Genomic DNA, 27,884 nt, shown 5'->3' on the forward strand with positions numbered 1-27,884 from the left:
CCGCCCATCATGCATGCATGCATCCATACATCATTCATGCATCCATCCATCCACCCAACCATCCTGCATCCATGCATCATTCATTCATGCATCCACCCATCCATCCATCATGCATCCACCCATCATGCATGCATGCATCCATACATCATTCATACATCCACCCATCCATCCACCCACCCACCCTGCATACATCATTCATTCATGCATCCACCCATCCATCCATCATGCATCCGCCCATCATGCATGCATGCATCCATACAACATTCATGCAGCCACCCATCCATCCACCCAACCATCCTGCATCCATACATCATTCATTCATGCACCCACCCATCCATCCATCCACCCATCCATCCATCATGCATCCACCCATCATGCATCCATCCATCCACCCATCCATCCATCATACATCCACCCATCATGCATGCATCCACCCATCCATCCACCCATCCTGCATCCATACATCATTCATTCATGCATCCACCCATCCACCCACCCATCCATCCTGCATCCATCATTCATGCATCCATCCACCCATCATGCATGCATCCATCCATGCACCCATCCACCCACCAATCCACCGAACAATTATTAATGCACCCACCCTGCATGCATCCATCATTCATGCATTTTTATGACCTTATAAAAATAAATTATGGACTCTAACAAGCCTTTAGGATCGATGTTGAAGGATGTGCCAGTTTACATATTACATCACCCCTACCTTTTTATGCTGGAAACCTTCTACCGCCCATGTATTTGCCATCCTGTAAGCCCTAGGCATGTACTATACAAATTCACATACAAACATACACCAACATGCATGCAATAATAAATGCATATATCATGCTATTCCGCCTCTACCGTTTGTTAACTTTTTGAAATTTTATAACCTTAGTTCAAAGAGTACATTATATTTGTGGTGACAGTTGTTAACTCATTTTCTGGAAACTGTTTATAAACAGCCATCAAAAAAGAAATTCTGAGAATTTTTACATTTCCAAAACCCCATGCCGTGAAATAAACGGGTGACCTGGAATAGACGCACACATTTCTGCAGCAGATGCTTTAACACACTGAACTATCTCAAGTCATTTGTGCAAGCTAGTTTACTGGAACACCAAAAAACACACACTCTTACCTTGCTGCCGGTCCCGCACACGTCACAGGCTCACAGCGCCCCTGGCCAATCCTGGCGCCAGGGGCACAGGTACCCTCTCGCCTGCAGCACGCCCATTAGGGCTCCTGATGGGCATGGGCAACGCCGCCAAAACACAAGTGCGAATGTGTGGGCACGGGTAAAAATTCACCCTCCGTCCCCACGCATGCGTACTTGTGTTGCCGTCTGTACAATCATGTCAATAAATCAACATGACGCCCGCCCGGCGGTCTGACGTCATGTTGATTCATTGACATGATTGTCATGAGGGAGCTGCGGGCGGCGTCGGGCAGGGGGGGCTACGCCCCCACGCCCCAATGGACGAACCGCGCCTGGTTACTTACACATTCTGGCACAGGGTGATTAAGTGATTTGCCCAGAATCACAGGACGTGGACGCGACCTAGAGGCTCGAACCCTGTTTTCCAGCACTAGTCTAGCCGAAGGACCACATTCTCTCCCTGAAATGGGTGGGCAATGGGTGTTGCGGTGGGCGTTCCACCTACGTGAATTGTAGATCATCACATTTTTGGGGCGTTCTACAATATTGGAGAGATTCTAGTTATTTCCGGGTGTGCGCCGGGTAAAGAGACAGCATGCTTGTTTTTTTTATCAAGATTCTATTGTTTAAATTGGCCCGTGAGCAAGGGCCCCCTGCCTGGCTAACGTGGGGTGGGCATCGATGAAAGAGGCGCAATATTGTTTAATGCGGTGGGGGAGAGGAGCTGTTGAGATCTGCCGTTTGTTAGCCTGCGGCCGCGCCCCATTACTTTACAGGTCTTTAAAAAGACCATTTACATAATGAGGCTTGAAATGCTTGCAATGGCTAACGTGGGGGTGGGCATTCTCTCTGGGGTCTGGTGACTCAATCATAAAGTGCAGGGGTGCGGTAATTAAGGAACCTCCCTGGGTATGTCTACTACCTTAATGCTAAGACCTAAAAGAAGGAAACAAGCAGCAAGTTTATCATCCTCAGTCTATCAAAATGGTGTATAGCAATGAATTCGAACTCTAATTAAGCACGGGGTAGAGTAAAGTGAAAAAAAGCTGATGTACTTTTGCGACATGGAAGAAATGGTATTACAAATGGAAAACCAAAGGGTACTTATCAGCATAAACGATGACAAACCGCCCTTAGTCCCCCCAGAACAGAGATGAAAAGAAGACACTGACAAATGCCTCAATTGGTCCCATTTAGGTTTGCACACTTGATGGATGGGAGTCCTGTAGGCAATAATAGAGTGTCCACATACGAACATTAATATTTACAACTGTATTTACAGTGGGAACACTTTCTTTTTAAACCTTTAGGTCTTTGTCCAACCTAGACCGCTCCACTTGGAACGGACTTCGTAACCCTATCCCATTGCCCTCTCCTATGATTCCATTGCTTAAATCGGCCCGTGAGCAAGGGCCCCCCTGCCTGGCTAACGTGGGGTGGGCGCCAGGTAAAGAGGCCGCATGCTTACAATATCTCCCTCGCACTCATCACCACACACAGCGCACTCACAAATACACATCGCGCAATAAAACAGACCACGCAGTGTCAGCGTAAAAGGCCATTTTATTAGACCAGAACTGCGAATCAGTACATAACAATAAATCAACAATAACAGTAACAGCAAACCCCCACTCACACTTCCCCCCCCATTCGTTTCATTCACTCCGCGTCATCACCAAGCCCTAGCGGCTCCAAACACCCTTCTCTTGCCCGTCAATCACCGTCTTCCAGCCCCCAGTCATTGCAACCTTCCATTCACGCTTCTATCCGTCCTGTGCCAACTCCCCCCCCCAAGGGATGGGTATGCCCGCTCTTGACCCCCTGTCCCTTCGAATCCTGCCTACAGCAGCTCTGGCCTAAACTGGCAACGCTTAGGACCGACCCAAAACCACCATTAACTGCCGAGTGGGTGGGCGGCCTTTCGAGCTCCCTCCCGATGGTGCCAGGCGCAGAAAAGAGGAAGTTCCCTTCCTCCCCCGCGCTTAAATACCCACCCCTAACTCCTCCCCTTCCCCTACCTGGCCTATCCACTGCGCGAAAGACCCCGGGGAAAGACTAGTCTGCGACTCTGCTTTCCCCGGGGCCCGGCATCGCGCAATAAAACAGACCACGCAGTGTCAGCGTAAAAGGCCATTTTATTAGACCAGAACTGCGAATCTGTACATAACAATAAATCAACAATAACAGTAACAGCAAACCCCCACTCACACTTCCCCCCCCCCATTCGTTTCATTCACTCCGCGTCATCACCAAGCCCTAGCGGCTCCAAACACCCTTCTCTTGCCCGTCAATCACCGTCTTCCAGCCCCCAGTCATTGCAACCTTCCATTCACGCTTCTATCCGTCCTGTGCCAACTCCCCCCCCAAGGGATGGGTATGCCCGCTCTTGACCCCTGTCCCTTCGAATCCTGCCAACCAGTGAACCACCTGTAGGGCGGTTCACTGCCCCACCCCCCCACAGGGCCGTCCGTCCGTCACTGCAGTTACTCCCGTCGACACCAGATAGACTCGTTCCACAACTTGCTCACCACATCCCGCAACTCCATCATGTACCACGCATTGCCCAGCCGAGACAAGTGCACACCGTCCTCCCTAAAAGCTAAAGGCTCCTCCAGTCGAATCCCAGGATGTGCAATGACCTTAACGTCCCTGTCCGCACAGTAGAGTCTCATTGCTCGATTAAGTTTCCTCCGGGCCTTCTCAATGGCCCCATGTTTCACAGCCCCCCTCCACACCTTTCTGGGGACCAGCTCCGTCCAGGCAATGCAGGCCCCCGCCATCCTTGATTTCAACACTTCCAAGTCCCTTTGCATAAGTTGTAACAATGCCAATCCAGACAGTTGCACCAGGTCATTTTCCCCCAAATGAATGATCAGCAAATCCGGGCATCCCCTCTGTGGGACCATCTTCACGAGCCAGGGCAGTAGTGCCCCCCATCGCATTCCGCTCTTTCCCCACCATTTCACCTCGTGCAATTGTCCCTTCAGTCCCAGGTTACGGCCGTAAACCTGCTGGTCCGCATATTTGGAAGCCCAGTGCACGAATGAGTGCCCAACGATCCAAGTCACCGTCCTACCGCCCGGGCCACCCACGCAAATTACGAAGAAAAAGATGTTAGAACAGGCAAACAAAACAGTGCAACAACCAACAACATGCCTGGGACCAGACTACTTCCTCACATACCTCCCGCAACAGCGCGACTTCCAACGCCCAATCCTCTTAATCCTGTTCCAGGACCAACCCAGGCGAGCCGCCGCAGTCGCAGCCCCAATGCGAAAGGAATGAGTACCGAAACCAGCTCCATCCATCCCCAAGCGTCCCAGAGCCATACGCAGCACCGCCAACAACTGGCCAGCCGTCACTCTTGCACCAGACGCATGGCAGAAAATCTCGCCACCTCGGTCCCCAGCCGCCCTCGAGAAAGACCTCCACTCCAGAACCGGGCAAACCGCCCCGCCAGACTCATTCAACCACACCCATTTACCCCTGCCCACTTGATCCGTCTTCGAGCGACCCAGCCAGATCCCCAAGCGCCATGCATCCACACGCACCTCCTCAAACAACCTGCGCGCCCCCCGTCTCGTGCCCAACAGCTCAGACACCCGGAACGCCCCAAAAAACATCCACACCATGCACAAACGAAACAGGCCCACCTCAATCGGGTCACAACAGCATTCCGGCAACACCCCAACCAGCCGAACCAACAAATCAAACGTCACAGCCTCCCGCAGCCGGCCCCACCCAACCCCCCTCTCCCGACCGCAACATGCGAGCCAACACCACATCCTTGGTGGGGTCAAAACCCAAGAACAAAACACAGTAAAAAGAAATTCCAGCCAATTTCCCGGAGATCGTAGCTGCAGTCAACCCCCTCAGGCCTTCCACCACAGCCGACTCCCCACTCACGACACCATCCACCATCCAGCCCATGAAAGTGCTAAATTCAGACCATGCCAGCCGATAAGTCCTCCTTGTGGTCGGAGCCAATGAACCCTCCACCAGACCAATCATCCTCATTCCCCCAAGGCCCAGATGCCGGCCGGCAGCTCGGTCTTGCAGGCGTCCGCTCCCGGCGCCAGGTGTCGGAACCGCTGCCACTGCGAACGAGACAAAGCATCCGCAATGTCATTATTCGCCCCAGGGACATGCTTAGCCCGAAACACCACATTCAGCTGCAGGCACGCCAACATGAACCTGCGCAACAGCCACAGCACTCGCCCTCTGATTATTGACCAGATCCACCACCGTCATGTTGTCAACGTGAAAGAGCACAGACCTGTTCCGAAAGTCCTCCCCCCACACCACCAGAGCCACCAGCAATGGGAAGAACTCCAAAAAGGCAATGCTCCTGCCTTGCTTGATCCAGGAGGCCGGCCAGCTCTCCGCACACCACCGTCCATCCCAGAAAACACCAAATCCCGCTGACCCAGCCGCGTCAGAGTAAATTTGGCATTGCCAGACCGCCCTTTCCTCGTCAAAATCCAAGGACACCCCATTGAAATCCTGCAAGAAGGTAATCCAAGTCCTCAAGTCCGTCCTCACCACCAGGGAAATCTTCACTCTGTGATGTGGAAGCACTGCCCCCGACATGGCCATGCCGAGCCGCCTGCAGAATGTCCGCCCTGCCCGCACCACCCTGCACGCAAAGTTAAGGAAACCCAGAAGCTTCTGCACCGCCCGCAAAGGGATCCGCCGCTCCCCCACAGCCCACTCCAGACATGCAAGAATCTCCCTCACCTTGGTCACAGGCAGGCGCGCCAACCACTGCACCGAATCCAGTTCAATCCCCAAGAAAGTGAAGCAACAGCTGGGGCCAGCCGTCTTCTCAGGCGCCAACGGCACCCCAAACTGCGAGGCCAAGGCCTGGAAACGCGACAGGGCCCTGCCGCAATCTCCCGACCCCGCCCTCCCCAGGAAGAGGAAATCGTCCAAGTAATGAGTGACTTCACGGCCCCCACTCACCCGCACCATGACCCACTGCAAGAAAGTGCTAAAAAGCTCAAACAGCGCACAGGAGATTGCACACCCCATGGGCAAAACCTTGTCCACGTAGATGGCCCCCCCAAACTGCATGCCCAAAAGCGCAAAATCCGCTGGGTGAATAGGCAGGAGACGGAAAGCCGACTTAATGTCACACTTCGCCAACTCCGTACCGGGCCCACACAACCTCACCAGCCGGACCGCATCGTCCACCGACGCATACAGCACCCTCGAGTCCTCCTCCGCAATGAAGTCATTCACCGATCGCCCCTCCGGCCACGACAAATGGTGAATCATCCTGAACTCCCCTTCCTCTTTCTTGGGTACCACCCCCAACGGTGAAATGATCAGGTCCGGCAATGGCCAGTCAGTAAACGGGCCAGCCACTCTCCCCTCCGCCACCTCCTTCTCCAACTTCGCAGCAACCACCCCTGGCAACTCCCTCGCAGACCTCAAATTCTCAGCCCAACGACGCTCCCTGGGACCCTGGTAGCCCACCCGAAAACCCTCAGTGAACCCCCAGAAGAGCCGCGCCGCGGCCTCGCGATCAGGATAGCACGCGAGCCACGGGGCCAACGCCTCCACCCTAACCGGAGTAGGCCCCCTTCGGGCCAGGCTGGCCCCGTCCCCTCGCGTTCCTCCATTGTTCGGAGGGGGTGGTGAGCGTGAGGCACTGCGTAAGGGCGTGTTTACCGCCGCACTTCGAACACTCGTGCTTGAACTTACATGGGTACCGAGAGCAGAAACCCCGATTGTAGCTCCAACACGCCCCCGTGGCGGAACCCCCGGGCTCAGACGGCTGACCTGACACGATGGTGCTGGGCACTGTTCCACCCCCCGCCCCGCCCTGGGCGGGACGTGGCGGAAAAGACCGATACAACACCGGCAAACCGCTGGCAGTGTGTGTGGACGCCGACGAGTGCGAAGACGCCATCCACTGCATCCAAAGCTCCTGGTCCACCTCACCCCAACTCTTCTCCGGATCCGCGCTAACCCTGGCCCGAAACTCCTCGTCGTAGCTCAACCACTCAAACCCCCCGAACTGCATCTGGGCCTTGCGAATGATGTCCATGTATTTAAACAGCGCAATCGCCCAGTCCAGATACTTCTGGCAATAAACACTGGCATAAATCAGAAAGGCCGACGTCCAATTCTCCAATGTCACCGGCACCCGAGGCCGCCTCGTCAACTCCCACTCCTCCTCCTTGGAGCCCTCCTTAGCCTGGACCTCCCGATGAAGCAACTTAAAAACGTCCACAAACTCGTGTTTCCAGATTTTCTCTTTCAGTTTCTCCGACAAGTGCGACCCCAGAGGCATCGCCAACCCCATATAAGGCATTTTCTTAGGCACCTTCATCCCCTTCTCCTCCTTGCCATCACCCTTGTCCGTTTGCACCCCCAAAGTCACCGACTTACCATCCACCTTCTTACCATCCGCAGGTGGACCGCCGGACGGCGTCTCCCACTCCCGCACAGAACCATCCCCCTCACCCACCGACCGGCAGGTGCGTTTCCGACCTCCCCCCCCCCCCCCCCCCCGAGGAGCGTCATCCCAAGCCGCCCACCAGGCTCCCTCACCTGTGAGTGCCGGCGTCCGCTCCCGGGGCCTTCCTCTGGACTCCTTCCCCCGGACCGCCATTGATCCGGCCTTCTTCTTCGTTCCAGTCTCGACCTGCAACACACCAAGGTCGTTGTCTCCCGCTGCGCCGCCTACGCCTTCCAAGTCATCCCGCACCTCCCCTTCTTCCAATTCCTCACTCTCATCGCTGTAATCCAGCTCAAGCACCGGTTCCAGATCCACACCCTCGCAAACCACTTCCTTCACCGCACGCTTCACACCTTTCTGCACGCTCCCTCGACCACGCATTCCAGCGGCGCCACGTGCCGAAGTCGCCCGATCCCGCGGAGGAGGGACAGCCGCCGCGGACTGCCCTACTTCTTCCGGCCTGCGTCTCGGAGCCGTGGTGCGCCCCGCAAGGCCCCCCTTGGCTCTGCCGACAACCGCCGACTTGGATCCCCTCCCGCCCCTCAGGTCGCTCAAACCTGAGCAGGCCCCGGCACCATCGGGCCTCAAAGCCGTCCCGGCCGTCCCTGCTCCGGCCGCACCCTTCGGAGGGGGGGCGGCCTGCCCTGCCTTCTTTACCCTGGCTTTCCTGGCCTCTTCCTCCTGCCTCTCCGCCTCCCGCTCCTCCTCAGAGGTGGGGGTGGGGGGACCCTCAATCTCATGACCCCAAACTGTACCCACCCTAGTCCTCGTCTCCTCAGCCCACCTGACCTCCTGAATCTGCTCCAGAATCCGCTCCCCGCGGGACCTCTCCTCCCAGGAAAGGGAACCCCAAATCTGAGGGGGAGGGGGCGGGCAGTAGGCAAAGAACTCACCCCCCCGTGGAAAGAAACCCACCTGTTGGAAACCCTGCACCCAACCCGGCCCGCCAACGGGAACCAGAGCGGGCGATGCGCTCCGGCCCGCCAAAACCCCGGGCGTCACCGGCCTCAAAACGGCCGGGGTGCCCGCCCTGGAACCCCTAGACAAGTCAATGGGGGCCTCCTCCACCACCTCACCTACTTCCCGCAGCACAACCCCAGGCCCATCCCCCTGAACAGAGTCACTAACCAGGTGGATCATAGGCCCAGGGGCCCCACCGCCACCCGGAGACCCAACCAGGACCACGGCAGGCCCGGCCGGGGCACCCGCCTGCCCTTCCCCTTGCAAGGCGCCGGCCGTCGCCTGCAGGGGCCCGTGGGGCGGAAGCGCGGAAGGCACAGCCCTCACGGCCGCTCCCGAGGCCCCAGGCACAAACTCCACGGGGGAAAAGGCCGCGCGGAGGTGGTCCTGCGCTTCCCGCCCCTCGCCGTATCCTTGGGAACACCGCCCCCCCTCCTAACCACAGACCCCCCCTCAGGTTCCAGCTCGTCCTCCAAGCAGGCGAACACCGCCGCCTGAACCCCGGCCGAGGCAGCCCGCGTGCCCCTTGTGGCCCCCACCCATGCCTGATCCAGGACCCCAGGCCGAATAAGGTCATCGCGGCCGGCCCTCGCAAGCAGCAACAAGGCCTCACGGACCTGTTCCGCAGACACACCAGACATCCTACCCAAGCAAGAGAAACCAACCAAATGAAAAAGATGAAACCCAGCTGCCGTGAAACAGCACCGAGCGAAATCCACCAAAATTAGCACTAGGCCTCACAGAAACTATGTCCTAACTAACTCCTTTCGAGCTCCCTCCCGATGGTGCCAGGCGCAGAAAAGAGGAAGTTCCCTTCCTCCCCGGCGCTTAAATACCCACCCCTAACTCCTCCCCTTCCCCTACCTGGCCTATCCCCTGCGCGAAAGACCCCGGGGAAAGACTAGTCTGCAACTCCCCGGGGCCCGGCACACCCTCTCACGTTCATCAACACACACCCAATCACACGGTTTCTGATTGTGCTTGGACTCGGCCCACAGTCATAATTTGTGCGACATTTTTTGTCAATATTTGTGAACTTCAGAGTGTTGAAGCCACGTTACTGTCTCTGCCGTCAGCTCGTCGCTCGCTGCAGTATATAATCTCTGGTACAAGGGGCCATACACAGGCTCGGTTTGTGGGCCGGAATGTGTGTGTGTTGGGGGGGGGATTAAAAAGAGTTGGGGAGAGAGAACGAGGGTGGAAAACGGCGAGAAGTGACGTGAGAGTGTTAAAGAGAGGGCAAGCTACGGTGGAGTAACAACCAGAGCCAGAGCTGCTAACTAGGGAACCGGGTTCGAGTCTGGAGGTGGGCTCAACATCCGGAGATTCGGGCAGATCACGTAACCTCCCAGTGGCTATAAAAATGAATGTGTCATTGTGTAATGTAATTGGTGCTCATGTAAAGCGCTCCAATACGTTTGGGTTGAGTTGGCGCTATGTAAAGCTGCAAAATAACGAGCTAAAGAGAGGGGTTTTGAAAGAAATAAAGAGTGAAAAATGTTAGTACCACTGTGTATCTTTAGGTCAGAGTGAAGGAATGATGGTGTGAAAGGTGAGAAATGCAAGTTTGACCTTCAGAGGTAATTAATGAAGTTCTGATAGGACTGGAGTAATCTGATCATAAATTTTAAAATAACGGTCTTGAGAAGTGACGTGAGAGTGTTAAAGAGAGGGCAAGCTACGGTAGAGTAACAGCCAGAGCTGCGAACTAGGGAACCATATTCGAGTCTGGAGGTGGGCTCAACATCCGGAGATACAGGCAGATCACGTAACCTCCAGTGGCTATAAAAAAGAATGTGTCCTTGTGTAATGTAATTGGTGCTCATGTAAAGCGCTCCAATACTTTTGGGTAGAGTTGGCGCTATGTAAAGCTGCAAAATAAAGAGTTAAAGACAGGGGTTTTGAAAGAGATAAAGAAAGAGTGAAAAATGTTAGTACCACTGTGTCTCTTTAGGTCCGAGTGAAGGAATGATGGTCTGAAAGCTGAAAAATACAAGTTTGACCTTCAAAGGTGGGGGAGAGGAGCTGTTGAGATCTGCCGTTTGTTAGCCTGCGGCCGCGCCCCATTACTTCACAGGTCTTTAAAAAGACCATTTACATAATGAGGCTTGAAATGCTTGCAATGGCTAACGTGGGGGTGGGCATTCTCTCTGGCGGTCTGGTGACTCAACCATAAAGTGCAGGTGTGCGGCGTGGCACATTTTCTTTTTAAACCATTAGGTCTTTGTTCAACCTAGACCGCTCCACTTGGAATGGACTTCGTAACCCTATCCCATTGCCCCACTGCTCTCCCTAAAACAAAACGGAGGAGCTATCCGACCTCTTTTTACATGCATGACTTTGGTTGGGGGGGGGTACTTTGATTTGCTTCAAGCAGGGCTTTGGGGAAGAGGAGCTGTTGAGGTCTGCCTTTTTTCTGCCTAATGGCAGGTCTTTGCTGTAATGGAAGGGCATACACAAAACACCATGTAATCATGATAAACATATAAGGGCATGCGAAAACTCTTTGGGGCAACAAACCCCCTCTGCCTGTCCCCCTTTTGTCGATCAGATGCGGAGCTCAGTGGTGGTGTAGTGGCCTAGCACCCCCATTAACTCAGCCGTCACGTGCGCCAATGGTGCAGTGAGCCCCAACTTATTCTCTGCCATCTCAATATATTTATTACCCTGCGCACACACACACACAGAGGCTTTTGGAAATGTAGTCGGGGCACAGGGCAAATAGAATTAGCTGCCTTCATTTCCACCACGATCTGAAGCAGCAGCTGCTACAAACAGGCTCAGCGATATATATAAATATATTTATATACATTTATATCCCCCAGAACTGCTTCCATCTCGATCAGCATCGCACACCTGCAATGCCTGTGGGTGTCAGATTATTGCAATTAACTTGGCGCAAAATAATTTCAAAGAGGAGTAGGCATGTGTGTTTGTCAACTGAAAATTATGTTTTATAAATGTCAAAAATATATAAAGGGCTGATTAAATCTTTTTTTTTTTAATGAGCTGAATACTAATATTAGGGTACGGATACAACATTCCATGTCCAATTGCCAATATCTTTTTGTTTTGTCATTTTATTTGAAAGCAGATAAACAACAATAAAAGACATTATTAAAATATAACCAGGTATACAAATCAGTGCTACAGTAAACGTGACTGTCAGTGTAACACCGTTATTAACATTTTCCAAAATAGGCTACACCGATAACCACGTTCTATTTAAAGATTTCTATTGTTTTTGCTGAATTGCTTGCAGCTGTAAATATAGACAGGAGATCTTTAGAAAAAAAACTTTATTTTAATGTTGGTCAGCCTTTCTCCGCAATTCACTCTAAACAAGCATTTGCAATGCAATAGGTGTCGCATTAATTACGTTTGAGCTATTGGCATTGCTAAATATTGCAACACCATACTGCGATTGCTATAATAGTTGATTGTGGATGCGTTAACAATTTATGTGTGCACTGATGACTGGTGGTGTTTGTGCCTGTAGAAATTATGCACTGATGGCTGGTGGTGTGTGTGCCTGGTCGAAGTGTGCACTGCCGGCTGGTGGTGTGTGTGCCTGGTGGGAGTATGCACTGATGGCTGGTGGTGTGTGTCAATGTCGCTCAACATCCTGTGAATCTGGGCAAACCACGTAATCTACCCGTCCCTAACAAAAATGCATGTGCCCTTATGATGCATAGAAATGTCCCTTCACCAACCATGGCGTTTGAAGTCAATGAAGCCTCCTTTTGGTACTCTGCACAAGTGTTAGATCCATTCCGTAAAGGGGAATTTTCTCCGGACTTTGCAAAGTACAGCTTCATTTTTGACCGCTTTAATACCTCTGAGGGCATGTGCACCCAGTTCAGCGAATATGTTGCAGAACCTGTCCCCTGAGAATGTCAACCTTGAGGTGCACCAGTACTGGAATGGAAAGCTACGTCAGTGGCCAGAGTTGGCAAATTGTGTCCTGGCTGTTTTGGCGTTGCCAGTCACAAGTGCCAATGTTGAGAGGGCGTTTTCACAAATAAAAGTGTACATGGGAAGGAAAGAGAGAGCGCGAATGACTAAAGAATCACTGAAGAAATATTGTATGGTGTACTACAATAAATTTGACTTGTAAATATGTATTTGGACTTCATATACACGTACGTACACTGTCTATATGCCATGCATCAATGAAGAAAGCCAGCAATAATAAAAGCAAAGCGTTCCATAAACACCGGAAAAACACTGTTTCAGTTGTTTTTTATGGCGCGAAAATTAGTAATCACTGAAAAGCACTGTTTTTTTCAGGTATTGAAATCACTGGAAAACACTGACAAAACACCACCAGAATATACCAAAAATAGAAACTGAAAACAGGAAAGCCTATGTATACGTAACTTGCACTCATATGTTGCCTCTCATCCAACTAGCTCTAATAATTAAGCAGCATACATAAAAGTTTCAAAATGACATTTCAGAATGTTTATGTGCAGCTAAAATTAGCGCCAGCACAGGAGGAAACGCAGGGATGCACCGTATCCTTGTAAACACGATCCAGCCCTACATTTTGGAAGTGGCTGAGCGCGGCGTTAAGCCAAGGTGGCCAACACCACGCTCCACCACTTCCTCGTAAATATGCCCCTTTTTGAACCATTTGGAATCATGTTTATACTGATAACAGCTCCATGTTTTATCTGATCATAATAACGTCAATCTCATTCACCATAGGTCACTGCAGTGAACAATACTGGTAAAAACATACTTAACCTAATATAAATTGTGAATACAAAGTAGTCTGGTTGGAATCTCATGTGGACAAACTCGGCTCATCCTATTGGTCTGTGTGTTTCTGTTTCCTGCCTATCCATCCAAGCACCTGGCCTTTACAGGAGTCATCAGGTAAATGAAGTCACAATAGGTCTCAGATCCCAAGCTGACATCATCAAACAAAGCAACATCCTTGGAACGCTTATTGTGGCGAATGTTAGAAATGTACGACCGGATAAAGACAACTGTGTATAGTTTCTTTTGCTGGAAGGACCTTTTAATTACAAACTTCTATGTACCATTTTGTTCTAGAGAGTCGTTTTGGAAGCATAAGGATTCAAGAATTGGAAAAGTAGAAAATGGTCTGTACAATTAGTGTTCAAAATATGCACTCTAATTTTCCAAAAGTGAAAACGCTTCCAATGGCCAGAGGCGATGGGTCTTTTATGAAAAAGCAATAAGAAAATGATTTGCTTTGTTTTTCCTTTTCTAAAGGAGGGGGTGGTGGTGTAGAAGAAGTGTTATATTTTTTAACCGCAGGTCATTGTGACTTTTCTAATGTTATTAACCTGAAGACCAAATCTTTTTCATTAACAAGGTATTTTTTTTTCTTTTTTCCTTTTAGTTCCAAAAATCATACTTACAGCTGTTGATCCAAAGATTTCTATTACAAGTCCAACCCCAAAACAGAATGAAGGTGAGCATGTTTGTTGGTTACTCACACCATGTATGAACTTAGCCATCACAGCAAAACAATTTAGAATACATACATTTCTCTGCAAAAGTAGTTTTTTTAACTGACTTTCTGGAAATGTAGGGGTGGGGTGTACTGCCTTTGTGTCTCTGACACACACACATCAATTTGAAGACCAGACTATTGATCTGTTGACAGTGTTCTGCTGTACACTGAGAGGGTTCATGTTCATCCTTTCTCATAAGTGAGAGTTAAGTGGAGAACCAGTGAGCAGAGGTGTGAAAATTGGAGTGGAAACAGGCAGCGGAGTAGAACAACAGGAAGAGGATTGAGTCTCTCAATTGTAGATCCTGGTGGGAAAAAAAGAAGTTCTCAAAATAATTGCTGTCTTCCAGAGGACCTTATGGTTCAATGTCTACTCTTCAGCAGATGACAGGATGCAGGGGTTCCCATTAAACACACAGAAGTTTGAGGAGTTCCTTGTCGTGGTGTGACCGTCTCACACCACAGTAAGAAAGGACCATTTCACATCTGTAATATTGTAAGGTTGTGGGTCAAACAACGGATGACGATTGTTAGACCCTTGATTTGGTCAGTATCAGGGGCCCATGGCATAAATGCTATGTTTTATTTCTCTTTCTTTTGCATATTCATTAATTTGTTGTTTCTTGTGAAGATCATTTCCACGTACTTCATCATGGCACAATGCCAAAATGTGATTGTTGAAGACGTGCACTACTTTTCAGTTCTCTGCATCATCATCACTTTTAGGTTCACATATATGGTGAAGAGGGCCTGGTGGTCAATCACTGCAATAAATAAAATTCCATAAATAAAAAAATGCTAATATTAAACAACTGGCAAGTTTTTTTTATAGTTTGACTGGCATAGATAATTACTTTAGCGGAGCTCTATATTAATAACTGCACCGTCCCCGGGCGGCATCAACTATAATTTTAGTTGAGAGTCACACTTGTTATTCGTCTCTGAAATTCATGATCAGATGGCATCAATACTTGCTTATCAGAGCAAGAACCAATGGAAGTCATACCCTTGATTTTGTCAGCTACCGTACCAGTGCACTGACCTTTGCAGAGTCTAGCTAGCCATGCCCAGAAACAAATGGACAGCTTAAACACGTGAGGCAAATGGAGCTGAGGTGAGCACTTCCTACTCCTCAGCATCCGGCCTCAGGTGTCATGGGAGAATATGTGGCTACCGAAGTTCAGTGCTGGCAAACTTAAATCCCATTTGTCCTTTGCGAGGGCCGAATGTTGGCAGTGCCTAATGCACTTTAGACCTTCATCGTGTTCCTCTTGAGTCTTGTAAAAAAAAAACAATACATCATAACTGTAATTCAGAAACTTTGGAACACGTTGAAATACTTTACATATTCCTTGCTGGTGATATGCCTAAAAAAAAAAAAAATCCCGAACTGGCCCAAAAGTGTGGTAAATGTGATGATATCTCTTGATATAGTTTCTAGCTGTAACAGATGATAGCCCTTGTTCCACTCCAATTTTGAGAATACTTGTGTTCCATGGAGTTGGTGGCTAATGCCCGTAATCTTAGGGGCTAGGTGACACTCCCGGTGTATGGCCACGCTTGGTAGTCGCATGTCCACAAAGATATACATGGTTCCATCTTACTATCTCTTAGCCATTGGTGCAGCGAGAGAAATCCATGGTGTCAGACCTGTCGCTGACGCAAGGATGTTTTATTATAGGAGTCTGTCGATTTCTGCGTCTCCTGCGTTTTAAATGTTAAAATGAACGCCTTTGACACGTGTCAGCAAATATATGTCCTTCATTTTCCATGGCCTGGAATTGTTTTAAACATCAAATTCATCAGAAGCATGAGATGATAGAGTACTTACAGCACCCCCAAATTAACTGAATGAAAGATTAGCAGCTTAGCAGACATCCTTTTTCTGAAGAATCTTCAACAGCATAAACCTCAAAGTTGAATTTGTGACATTCATGGGACAGTTTTGCACAGAAATGAGCCTTGCACGTTAACCAATCGCAAGAATTGTGGGCATATGACTTTACTTGAACCACAATGTCACGTGGCAGCTTACCAAAAGTGTCAGTGGCCAATACCCCAGTCTGAACCAGGAATGTGATTTCTGTGCCACAAGTGTTAATGTCCAGAACAAGTTCTGTGATATCACCCTCTGTGGATATGCCTTTCCAGATGGAGACAGTTATGACTTTTCTGAGCGGATAGTTCATGTGTTTAGGACAAGTCTATAGAGGTTTTCCTCTCAGCAGTTCATCTTGTACATTGTTGTGACTTTCTAGAGTGCTTTAATTGTCTTTCCTTATCTCTCAGAGGAAGAATCAACAGATGTGTATGTGTGCGGACCTTTCAAGTGGAGAGGCTAGTAGCCTTTCCTGAAGTGGCCTTTCTCACCCAATGTATTGAAGTGCCAGGAAATCACTTCGGTACAAGTATACTGCTTCCCCGCCTTACTAGTTAATAAACACATGTTGCAACTAGCAGACATTGGTGCATTTGTTCTCAGCATGCACCACGTTGGGATGAATACTTGTACAGAGAACTACCCGCTCTATGACCCACATGTCGTTGAGGCTTGAGTAACAGTTTAGTCCTGAAAGATGATGATTTGCATCCGTTGAAGATTTAAGGCTTCAGGGCCCCCTTGCAGCTGTTTTTATCAGACTCACAGTTCTTCATTCACACTTTCACAAGGCTGACAAATGAGTTGAGCGACCTCTGACCCTGCTCGCAGGCAGGACGCTCCCCATGCTGCTGCACGGCTCTGCCTGCATTGTGTTTGCCTAATCTTGTATTTTTCCCCTGTGCCTAACTTGCTTTCTTGCCCAGACTTGTTTTTTATTCCTCTGTGCCTGTACTTGCTTTCCTGCCCAGACTTGTTTTTATTCCTCTGTGCCTGTACTTGTTTTCTTGCCCAGTCTTGCTTTTATTCCTCTGTGCCTGTACTTGCTTTCTTGCCCAGACTTGTTTTTATTCCTCTGTGCCTGTACTTGTTTTCTTGCCTAAACTTGTTTTTCCTTCCTGTGCCCAGTTCTCCCGCGGCCCCCACCCGTTCTTCCTGCCGCTGCGTCCCTGCCCCCCTGCAATCCCATTCGCTGCCCCGCTCCCGCCTCCCAGCTGCTCCTCCCTCCCACATCCCCTCATATGGATTCTGCGCAGTGGCCTTGCAGCAGACACGCCCAGCGGGTACGCCTAAGGCAAGCCCGTCTGCACCCGTTCGTGCCTGGACCGTGACCAGCGCTAGGACCCTGCGAATGCCTTGACACCTGACACCGCTACGATGCCAGGACCCTCCACGCACTCAACACCGGACGATCACACACCTGCTTCCTGGCCACTCCGAAGTGCACCCATGGAGCTTTCACCTGCCGGAACTGCAGCTTCACAAGCAACCACCCCACCATACTGCCAACCAGGAAAGAACCCAACCACCTCAGATGCAACCTTCTCAACATCCGCTCAGCCCACAAACACGCTGTTGAACTCTTGGACCTACTCGACTCAACCTCCCCAGACGTCGCCTTCCTCACGGAGACCTGGCTGAACCCCGTCTCGGCACCCGTAGCCGTCCCGAAAGGCTACAAGATCAGCCAGAGGTACCGCACCAACGGAGCAGGAGGAGGCATCGCCATAGTCCACAGGAACACTCTCAGAGTCTCGACCAACACCGACACCTGCACTTCCAGATCCACACCAACCCCAACACCACCCTCAGAGGAACACTCATCTACAGACCCCCTGGACCCCGACCACAGTTCAGCGACTCCATCGCCTGCCTGCCAGCCTTGCCGCCTTTTTCCGCCGACGACCCCCCCTGGCCCCCCGAGCGGCCCAGCCTCAGCAGAGCCGCCCGCTCGCCAGTTTCCCGCCGCAGCTCGCCACAGGCCCCGCCCACCACCGGCCCATTGGCCGAGCCGCTCCCGCCGACAGCTGACCCGCCCTCTCGTCCCCCTTCTTAAGGGGACAGCAAGGAGTGCTCGGGAGTGACCGCTGCGCCTCTCACCAGGGCGGGTCACCCCCTTGCTCCTCCTGCCGCCTCCTGCTCCTGCCTGCCAGCCTTGCCGCCTTTTTCCGCCGACGACGCCCCCCTGGCCCCCCGAGCGGCCCAGCCTCAGCAGAGCCGCCCGGTCGCCAGTTTCCCGCCGCAGCTCGCCACAGGCCCCGCCCACCACCGGCCCATTGGCCGAGCCGTTCCAGCCGCCCAGCTGACCCGCCCTCTCGTCCCCCTTCTTAAGGGGACAGCAAGGAGTGCTCGGGAGTGACCGCTGCGCCTCTCACCAGGCCGGGTCACCCCCTTGCTCCTCCTGCCGCCTCCTGCTCCTGCCTGCCAGCCTTGCCGCCTTTTTCCACCGACGACGCCCCCCTGGCCCCCCGAGCAGCCCAGCCTCAGCAAAGCCGCCCGCTCGCCTGTTTCCCGCCGCAGCTCACCACAGACCCGCCCACCACCGGCCCATTGGCCGAGCCGCTCCCGCCGCCCAGCTGACCCGCCCTCTCGTCCCCCTTCTTAAGGGCACAGCAAGGAGTGCTCGGGAGTGACCGCTGCGCCTCTCACCAGGCCGGGTCACCCCCTTGCTCCTCCTGCCGCCTCCTGCCTGCCAGCCTTGCCGCCTTTTTCCACCGACGACACCCCCCTGGCCCCCCGAGCGGCCCAGCCTCAGCAGAGCCGCCCGCTCACCAGTTTCCCGCCGCAGCTCGCCACAGGCCCCGCCCAACACCGGCCCATTGGCCGAGCCGCTCCCGCCGCCCAGCTGACCCGCCCTCTCGTCCCCCTTCTTAAGGGGACAGCAAGGAGTGCTCGGGAGTGACCGCTGCGCCTATCACCAGGCCGGGTCACCCCCTTGCTCCTCCTGCCGCCTCCTGCTCTTGCCTGCCAGCCTTGCCGCCTTTTTCCGCCGACGACGCCCCCCTGGCCCCCCGAGCGGCCCAGCCTCAGCAGAGCCGCCCGCTCGCCAGTTTCCCGCCGCAGCTCGCCACAGGCCCCGCCCACCACCGGCCCATTGGCCGAGCCGCTCCCGCCGCCCAGCTGACCCGCCCTCTCGTCCCCCTTCTTATGACGCCCCCAGAGCGACCGCGCAGCGGACGCGCGCAGCGGGAGCGCCGACTGAGCGCAGAAGGTGCGCCAAAGGTAAGCCCGTCTGCGCCCGTACGTGCCTGAACCGTGACCAGCGCTAGGACCCCGCGAATGCCTTGACACCCGACACCGCTACGATGCCAGGACCCTCCACGCACTCAACACCGGACGATCACACACCTGCTTCCTGGCCACTCCGAAGTGCACCCATGGAGCTTTCACCTGCCGGAACTGCAGCTTCACAAGCAACCGCCCCACCATACTGCCAACCAGGAAAGAACCCAACCACCTCAGATGCAACCTTCTCAACATCCGCTCAGCCCACAAACACGCTGTTGAATTCTTGGACCTACTCGACTCAACCTCCCCAGACGTCGCCTTCCTCACGGAGACCTGGCTGAACCCCGTCTCGGCACCCATAGCCGTCCCGAAAGGCTACAAGATCAGCCAGAGGTACCGCACCAACGGAGCAGGAGGAGGCATCGCCATAGTCCACAGGAACACTCTCAGAGTCTCGACCAACACCGACACCTGCACTTCCAGATCCACACCAACCCCAACACCACCCTCAGAGGAACCCTCATCTACAGACCCCCTGGACCCCGACCACAGTTCAGCGACTCCATCGCCTGCCTGCCAGCCTTGCCGCCTTTTTCCGCCGACGACGCCCCCCTGGCCCCCCGAGCGGCCCAGCCTCAGCAGAGCAGCCCGCTCGCCAGTTTCCCACCGCAGCTCGCCACAGGCCCGGTCCACCACCGGCCCATTGGCCGAGCCGCTCCCGCCGCCCAGCTGACCTGCCCTCTCGTCCCCCTTCTTAAGGGGACAGCAAGGAGTGCTCGGGAGTGACCGCTGCGCCTCTCACCAGGCCGGGTCACCCCCTTGCTCCTCCTGCCACCTCCTGCTCTTGCCTGCCAGCCTTGCCGCCTTTTTCCGCCGACGACGCCCCCCTGACCCCCCGAGCGGCCCAGCCTCAGCAGAGCCGCCCGGTCACCAGTTTCCCGCCGCAGCTCGCCACAGGCCCCGCCCACCACCGGCCCATTGGCCGAGCCGCTCCCGCCACCCAGCTGACCTGCCCTCTCGTCCCCCTTCTTAAGGGGACAGCAAGGAGTGCTCGGGAGTGACCGCTGCGCCTCTCACCAGGCCGGGTCACCCCCTTGCTCCTCCTGCCACCTCCTGCTCTTGCCTGCCAGCCTTGCCGCCTTTTTCCGCCGACGACGCCCCCCTAGCCACCCGAGCGGCCCAGCCTCAGCAGAGCCGCCCGCTCGCCAGTTTCCCGCCGCAGCTCGCCACAGGCCCCGCCCACCACTGGCCCATTGGCCGAGCCGCTCCCGCCGCCCAGCTGACCCGCCCTCTCGTCCCCCTTCTTATGACGCCCCAGAGCGACCGCGCAGCGGACGCGCGCAGCGGGAGCGCCTACTGAGCGCCGAAGGTGCGCCAAAGGTAAGCCCATCTGCGCCCGTCCGCGCCTGGACCGCGCCCAGCGCCAGGACCCCTGGCCCCCGCAGACCCCAGCCCACCCGCCGGACGTACGACGCCGCCACCCTCAACGCACTCAACGCCGGCCGAATCCCAGGATGCTACGAGCCACCCCGAGACGCACCCACGGACCCTTCTGCTGCAACACCTGCAAGTTCACCTGCATCCGGACCTGCACTACTCCAGCACCAACCAAGACCAAGACGAGCAACAGCAGCAGCCACCTGAAATGCATCCTGCTCAACACCCGCTCCGTCCACAGACACGCCATCGAGCTCTGGAACCTGCTCGACACAACCTCACCAGACGTCGCCTTCCTCACGGAAACCTGGATGAACGCCTCTTCAGCGCCCGACATCGCCATCGCCATCCCAAACGGCTACAAGATCATCCGAAGGGACCGCATCAACCAGACCGGAGGAGGCATCGCCATCATCCACAGGAACACCATCCGCATCACGACCAACACCAACCACACCCTCGCACCCGCCGAGCACCTGCACTTCCAGGTCCACATCAACCCCAAGACCACCGTCAGAGGCACCCTCATCTACAGACCCCCGAGACCACGCACACAATTCAGCGAAGACATCGCCGACTTCATCAGCCCGCACGCCCTCCTCTCTGCTGACTACATCCTCCTCGGGGACCTCAACTTCCACCTGGAGAACAACAACGACCGCAACACCACCACCCTGCTGGACAACCTCGCAAACTTGGGACTCAAGCAGCTGGTCACCATCCCCACCCACTACGCCGGACACACACTCGACCCCGTCTTCTTATCCAGCAAGGACATCGCCTTCAGCCACGCCACCGGACTCCACTGGACGGACCACAGCTGCGTCCACTTCAGCATCAGAAGGACCACGATCCACCACCACCAGCAACAGGTTGCATGCAGAAGCTGGAACAAGATCACAGCCGACCAGCTCGCGACCTCCCTGAGCATGAACCCTCCCACCAGCGCAACAAACCCAAGCCAGGCGGCCACCAATCTCGCGAAGTGGATCAGCAACTGCGCAGATGACCTCGCCCCTCTGAAGACCCCGCCTAGCAGACCCGGTAGCAAGAAAGCCCCATGGTTCACCGACGAACTCAAGAGCTCCAAGAAGAACTGCCGAGCCCTCGAGAGAACCTGGCTCAGAGACCCAACACCGGACAACATGACTGCCCTCAAGCTCGCCACCCGAAAACACCACCAACTTATCCACGCCACCAAGAAAACCGCATTCAAGGAACGACTGGACAACAACGCACACAACAGCAAGGAACTCTTCAACATCGTTAAAGAGCTCTCCAACCCCAACGCCGGAAACAACGACATCACCCCTTCGCAAGACCTCTGCAACTCCCTCGCCTCCTACTTCCACAACAAGATCGCGGACATACACAACAGCTTCAGCACTCAACCGACGCACGCCACGACCGAACCACCGCCCCCCACCACCACCCTCCGCGCCTGGACCCCGATCAGCACCGAAGACACCGTCCGCACGATGAACTCCATCCACTCCAGATTTCCTACCGACCCCTGCCCTCACCACGTCTTCAACAAGGCCGACGCTGTCATCGCACCCCACCTGCGGGACATCATCAACACCTCCTTCGACACCGCTACCTTCCCGGAGAGCTGGAAGCACGCCAAACTCAGCGCTCTACTAAAGAAGCCATCTGCCGACCCCACCGACCTCAAGAACTACCACCCCATCTCGCTGCTCCCGTTTCCTGCAAAAGTCATCGAGAAGACCGTCAACAAGCAGCTGGCCGCCTTCCTCGAGACCAACGGATCCCTCGACCTCTCGCAGTCTGGCTTCCGGGCCAACCACAGCACCGAGACCGCCCTGATCGCAGCCACCGATGACATCCGAGCACTGCTTGACAACGGAGAAACAGCAGCCCTCATCCTCCTAGACCTCTCTGCGGCCTTCGACACTGTCTGCCACCGTACACTAGTGCAGCGACTCAGCAACGTCGGAATCCAGGAGAAGGCACTGGAGTGGATCATTGCCTTCCTCGCCGGAAGGACACAGAGAGTCCGCCTCCCCCCGTTCAGATCTGAAGCCACCGAAGTCATCTGCGGCGTTCCTCAAGGCTCCTCGCTCAGTCCAACCCTCTTCAACGTCTACATGAGCCCCCTCGCAGACATCGCACGCCAGCACAACCTCAACATCATCCCCTACGCCAACGACACCCAGCTGATTCTCTCCCTCACCAACGACCCGCCACCGCCAGAGCCAACCTTCACTAAGGGATGAAAGAGGTAGCCGAATGGATGAAGAACAGCCGCCTGAAACTGAACTCGGACAAGACGGAAGTCCTCATCCTGGGATCCTCACCCTCCGCCTGGGACGACTCCTGGTGGCCCCCCGCCCTAGGCAGCGCACCCAAACCAACAGACCACGCACGCAACCTGGGCTTCATCCTGGACTCCTCCCTCTCCATGACCAGACAAGTCAACGCCGTCTCCTCGTCGTGCTTCAACATCCTGCGCATGCTACGTAAGATCTTCCAGTGGATCCCCACCGAGACCAGGAAGACGGTCACCCAGGCCCTCGTCACCAGCCGTCTGGACTACGGCAACTCCCTCTACGCCGGAACCACCGGCAAACTCCAGAAGAGACTCCAGCGGATCCAGAACGCCTCAGCACGACTCATCCTGGACATCCCCCGTCGCAGCCACATCTCCGGACACCTGAGAGACCTGCACTGGCTCCCGGTCAACAAGAGAATCACCTTCCGACTCCTCACCCACGCACACAAAGCCCTACACAACCAAGCCCCAGGATACCTCAACAGCCGCCTCAACTTCTACGCTCCCAAACGCCAGCTTCGATCGTCCGGCCACGCCCTCGCCGCCGTCCCCCGCATCCGAAGAGCCACCTCAGGGGGACGGTCCTTCTCCTGCCTCGCCGCCAAGACATGGAACTCCCTCCCGACCCACCTCCGCCTGACCCAGGACCACCTCGCCTTCAGGAAGCAACTCAAGACCTGGCTGTTCGAGCAGTAGCGGACCCCCCTCCCCCAGCGCCTTGAGACCCTCTGGGTGAGTAGTGCGCTATATAAATGCTTTGATTGATTGATTGATTGATTGATTGATTGACTTCGTCAGCACACACGCCCTAGCCTCCACAGACTCCATCCTCCTCGGGGACCTGAACTTCCATCTCGAGAACAACAACGACACTAATTCCACTACCCTGATCGACAACCTAGCCAACCTCGGACTCAGACAACTCGTCACAACACCCACCCACTCCGCCGGTCACACGCTTGATCCCATCTTCTCCGCAAACCCCCACATCTCCTTTAACCACACCACCAATCTCCACTGGACCGACCATCGCGGCATCCACTTCACCTTCAAGAAACCCACCATGCACCACCGTACCCAACAGAGGCCTCGCCACTGATGGAGCAAAGTCACCGAAGACCAGGTAACCACCACCCTCACCCAGAGCCCACCCGCCGACCCCACTAACCCCGACACCGCCGCCCGCAACCTCAGACAGTAGATCAACGACTGCGCCAACACCCTCGCCCCGATCAAGAAACCTTCCAACAGTCACACCAACAAGAAAGCCAGCTAGTTCACTGAAGACCTCTGGGCCTCCAAGCAAACCTGCCGAAAGCTGGTGAAGATCTGGCTCTGTGAACGAACACCGGACAGCCACGCAGCCCACAAGAACGCCACCCGCAGACACCATCACCTCATCAGATCCGCCAAAGGGCCTCCTTCAAAGACCGCCTAGACAACAACGCGCACAACAGCAAAGGGCTCTTCAACATAGTGAAGGAACTCTCCAACCCCAGCTCCAACACCAGCGACGTCCCACCCTCGCAAGACCTGTGCGACCCGCTGGCCACCTTCTTCCACAGCAAGATCGCAGACATCCACAACAGCTTCAACGCCACGACCGCCCCGACAACCACTGAGACCTCTGCCCCCATGACCACCATCCGCACCAACCGCCTGCTCTCCTAGACAAACATCAACGACAACAACACCATCAAGATCATGAACACCATCCACTCCGGATCTCTGTCAGTCCGATGACCACACCACATTTTTAACAAAGCCAGCACAGCCATCGTACCCCATCTCCGGAAAGTCATCAACACCTCCTTTGAAACAGCAACCTTCCCGGAGAGCTGGAAGCACGCCGAGATCAACGCCTTACTCAAGAAACCCAAGGCGGACCCCAAGGACCTCAAGAACTTCCGGCCCCTCTCCCTGCTCCCGGCAAAGGTCATCGAGAAGACCGTCAACGAACGACTGACCCGCTACCTCAAGGAGAACAACATCCTGTACCCTTCCAAGTCCGGGTTCCGCAGCAACCACAGCACTGAGACTGCCCTCATCGCCGCCACCGATGACATCAAGTCCCTGCTGGACAACGGAGAAACGGCGGCCCTCATCGTCCTGGACCTGTCAGCCGTCTTCGACACGGCTTGCCACCACACACTACAAACACGTCTCCACAATGCCGGGATCTAAGAGAAGGCCCTGGACTGGACCACCTCCTTCCTCTCCGGCAGAACACAGAGCGTATGCCTTCCCCCTTCCGCTCCGAAGCCACCGAGATCATCTGCGGCGTACGCCAGGGCTCATCCCTCAGCCCAACTCTATTTAATATCTACATGGTACCGCTCGGCCACGTCGCCCGTCGGCACGACCTCAACATCATCTCATACGCCGATGACACCCAGATGATCCTCTCCCTCACCAAGGACCCCCACACCGCCAAAACCAACCTTCACGAAGGAATGAAGACCGTCGCTGAATGGATGAGGAACAGCCGACTGTAGCTGAACCCAGACAAGACGGAGGTCCTCATCCTCGGATCCACCCCTTCGGCCTGGGACGACTCCTGGTGGCCGACCGCACTGGGAACCACCCCAACACCCACCGACCACGCACGCAACCTAGGGGTCATCCTCGACTCCACCCTCTCCACGACTAAACAGGTCTACACCATCTCCTCCTCCTGTATGCTCTGCAGGATCGACAAGTGGATCCCCACTGAAACGAGAAGAACGGTCACCCAGGCCCTCGTCAGCAGCAGGTTGGACTACGGAAACGCCCTCTATGCAGGAGCCTCGGCCAAACTCCTCCAACGGCTTAGAAGTGGAAGGGGTAACAGAGGGTGGGGGAACACCGTCAGGAGGAATGGAGGAAGACCCTTGACTGTTGTATCCTATGTTCCTATTGACGCCACACAGAAAGTTCATAACCTTATACTATGCTCTATACAACACTGATTCTTTTGTGTCACTCAATGTACTGCCTTGCAATGGACATTTACTGTGAACATTTACCTGATGTAACTGCAATGGATTATCCAATATTGTCTGTCAAATATTTATGCTTTGTTTTCTATGTTACTTTTCGATTAGAACAAAATAAAATAAAAATATTTCACACAAAAAAGTAGATAAAAAACAGTCTCTACTGCCTTTTGGGGTGACATTTTAAGGTCAGCATCGCCATCTGTGAGGACCCTACCTGGCAGTTCCGCCCACATTCGTTCTTCAAAGGTTACAATGCTACCCTTATGCTATTTATTTCACTTTACACCTGGGAGGCACCATAGAGATTTAACTTGCCGCCCTAGTCTTTAATATATATCCAGCAATTTGTTAAGTACTTTTTAATCTTTACATTTGCACTAATGCACCATTCTAAGGGGCAGATTTATGTGCGACTTGTGCCACGTTTAAGCCGCCGTTGCGTCACGCAACGGCGGCGTAAACGTGGCACATCCCTGCGACCCATTTACAATGTGATGCATCTAGGCAGAAGCGTCACGTTGTAAAGCCCTGCGCCACATGTGAGCGTTCCGGCGCAGGGTGGGCGTTTCGGGGCAGGTGCACCTCGCAAAAGTGCCTGCGTGAAATCTACAAGATTTCACGCAGGCACTTTTAGGCCAATGCTGCATCAAATCCTGCGCCTGCTTGAAGCAGGCGTAAAGCTTGACGCAGCATTGGACAGATAGGGCCCCCCAGAGCATTGCTGGAGCTGCGTCGCGCTTGCGACGCAACTCCAGCAATGCGCCGCCTTTACGGCACAGATGCGTCACGCATCTGTGCCGTTTTTGCCCCATGGTGTGCCGCATTGTAAATGCGGCGCACCATGGGTGGCGGAGCTGTGGCGCACAATAACTGGCGCATCCCTGGGGATGCGCCAGTTAGACTCTCTCTCTTCTCTTTGATAGATAGAACGAATTGCACAATTTCCATCCACAAAATAGATATCAGATTGCATGGAAAACTGAGTTGTTACTTTCAAACTGGCCCCTAATAGTCACCACTCCACCCCACCCCAAAGCTCACTGACGTGGTCCTGACACAAATTATTGACTAAACTGACTTTACCTTGGTCTTCCCCGATATCTTCTGTGAAAGCTACGGCTGCAGAATGCTGCCGCACACTGTGAAGCCAAATTGCTTTAAACCCCATGTCTTCAACATTAGACCTACTTCTCGTCTAGCCAGTCGGAAAGTGCATTGCGTCTACAGCGTTATACTTTTCCATTTGCGCCTTCAAAGGCACCACACTGACCTTTCTCAAATTCTCACTCGTCATCGTCCCATCAGCTCCCTGAGGTCTTCTTCTACCTCCTCGTACCTAAGATACCAATATAAGCATTGATGATCATAACTTGCACATTTTTGCTATAAAACTGTGGAATTCCTGCTCTTTTCTTAAACCTACAGAAAGATCTCTCTAACACCCACATTCAGAGGAGCCATCAAATTCCTTTTAATCCCGATTCATGACACTCAGCTTCTTGCTCAGCGCCAATCACTTAACCTCTTTCATTCTTAGGACTAGAGTTGAGGGTTTCCTGAAGTGAGATTCTCCATGACGGAGCTGTCATGAGCCTGTTTTCCTGCCTAGATGAGTATGAGTGATGTTTTTTGAAGGTGAGGGTTTTTCCTCAATGGTAATGCATATTTGGGGTCAGTCTTGAGACGTTCCATATCTAACCAAGGGATATATCCAGGATTGAGTCTGCCATATGATACAGAGGGTGTTATGGTCTTCTAGGCCTCTCCCTAATCAGTGACTTACCTGTTGACTTCTAGGGCCCTAGCAGACGTCTGCATAAGAGAGATTCGATGTTCTCCATAAAGGACAAGTGGCTCTGCATTAGATTAGGAAGTAATGCGGAGTTGAGTCGGCCAGTTCTTGTTTCCTTATACCTAATGCATGGTCAGCTGAATCCGTGTGTGTTGTGAATTCGATTCCGCGAATAAGAACCAGAACACATTAAAGGGTTAACAA

At 53.8% G+C, this 27,884-nt stretch overlaps 1 protein-coding gene across 2 annotated transcripts in view; it reads left to right on the plus strand.

Moving 5' to 3' along the window:
* Positions 1-27,884, plus strand: part of EVA1C (eva-1 homolog C) — a 401,925-nt gene that overhangs the window by 354,615 nt on the left and 19,426 nt on the right. For both annotated transcript variants that reach the window (XM_086933993.1, XM_086933994.1), the window contains exon 6: positions 13,960-14,031. In XM_086933993.1, the coding sequence (XP_086790119.1) occupies positions 13,960-14,031 (72 nt within the window). The remainder of the gene's footprint in view (positions 1-13,959; positions 14,032-27,884) is intronic.

This window comes from Lissotriton vulgaris, chromosome 8 (assembly GCF_964263255.1).
Source record: "Lissotriton vulgaris chromosome 8, aLisVul1.2, whole genome shotgun sequence".
In the NCBI taxonomy this organism is placed as follows: domain Eukaryota; kingdom Metazoa; phylum Chordata; class Amphibia; order Caudata; family Salamandridae; genus Lissotriton; species Lissotriton vulgaris.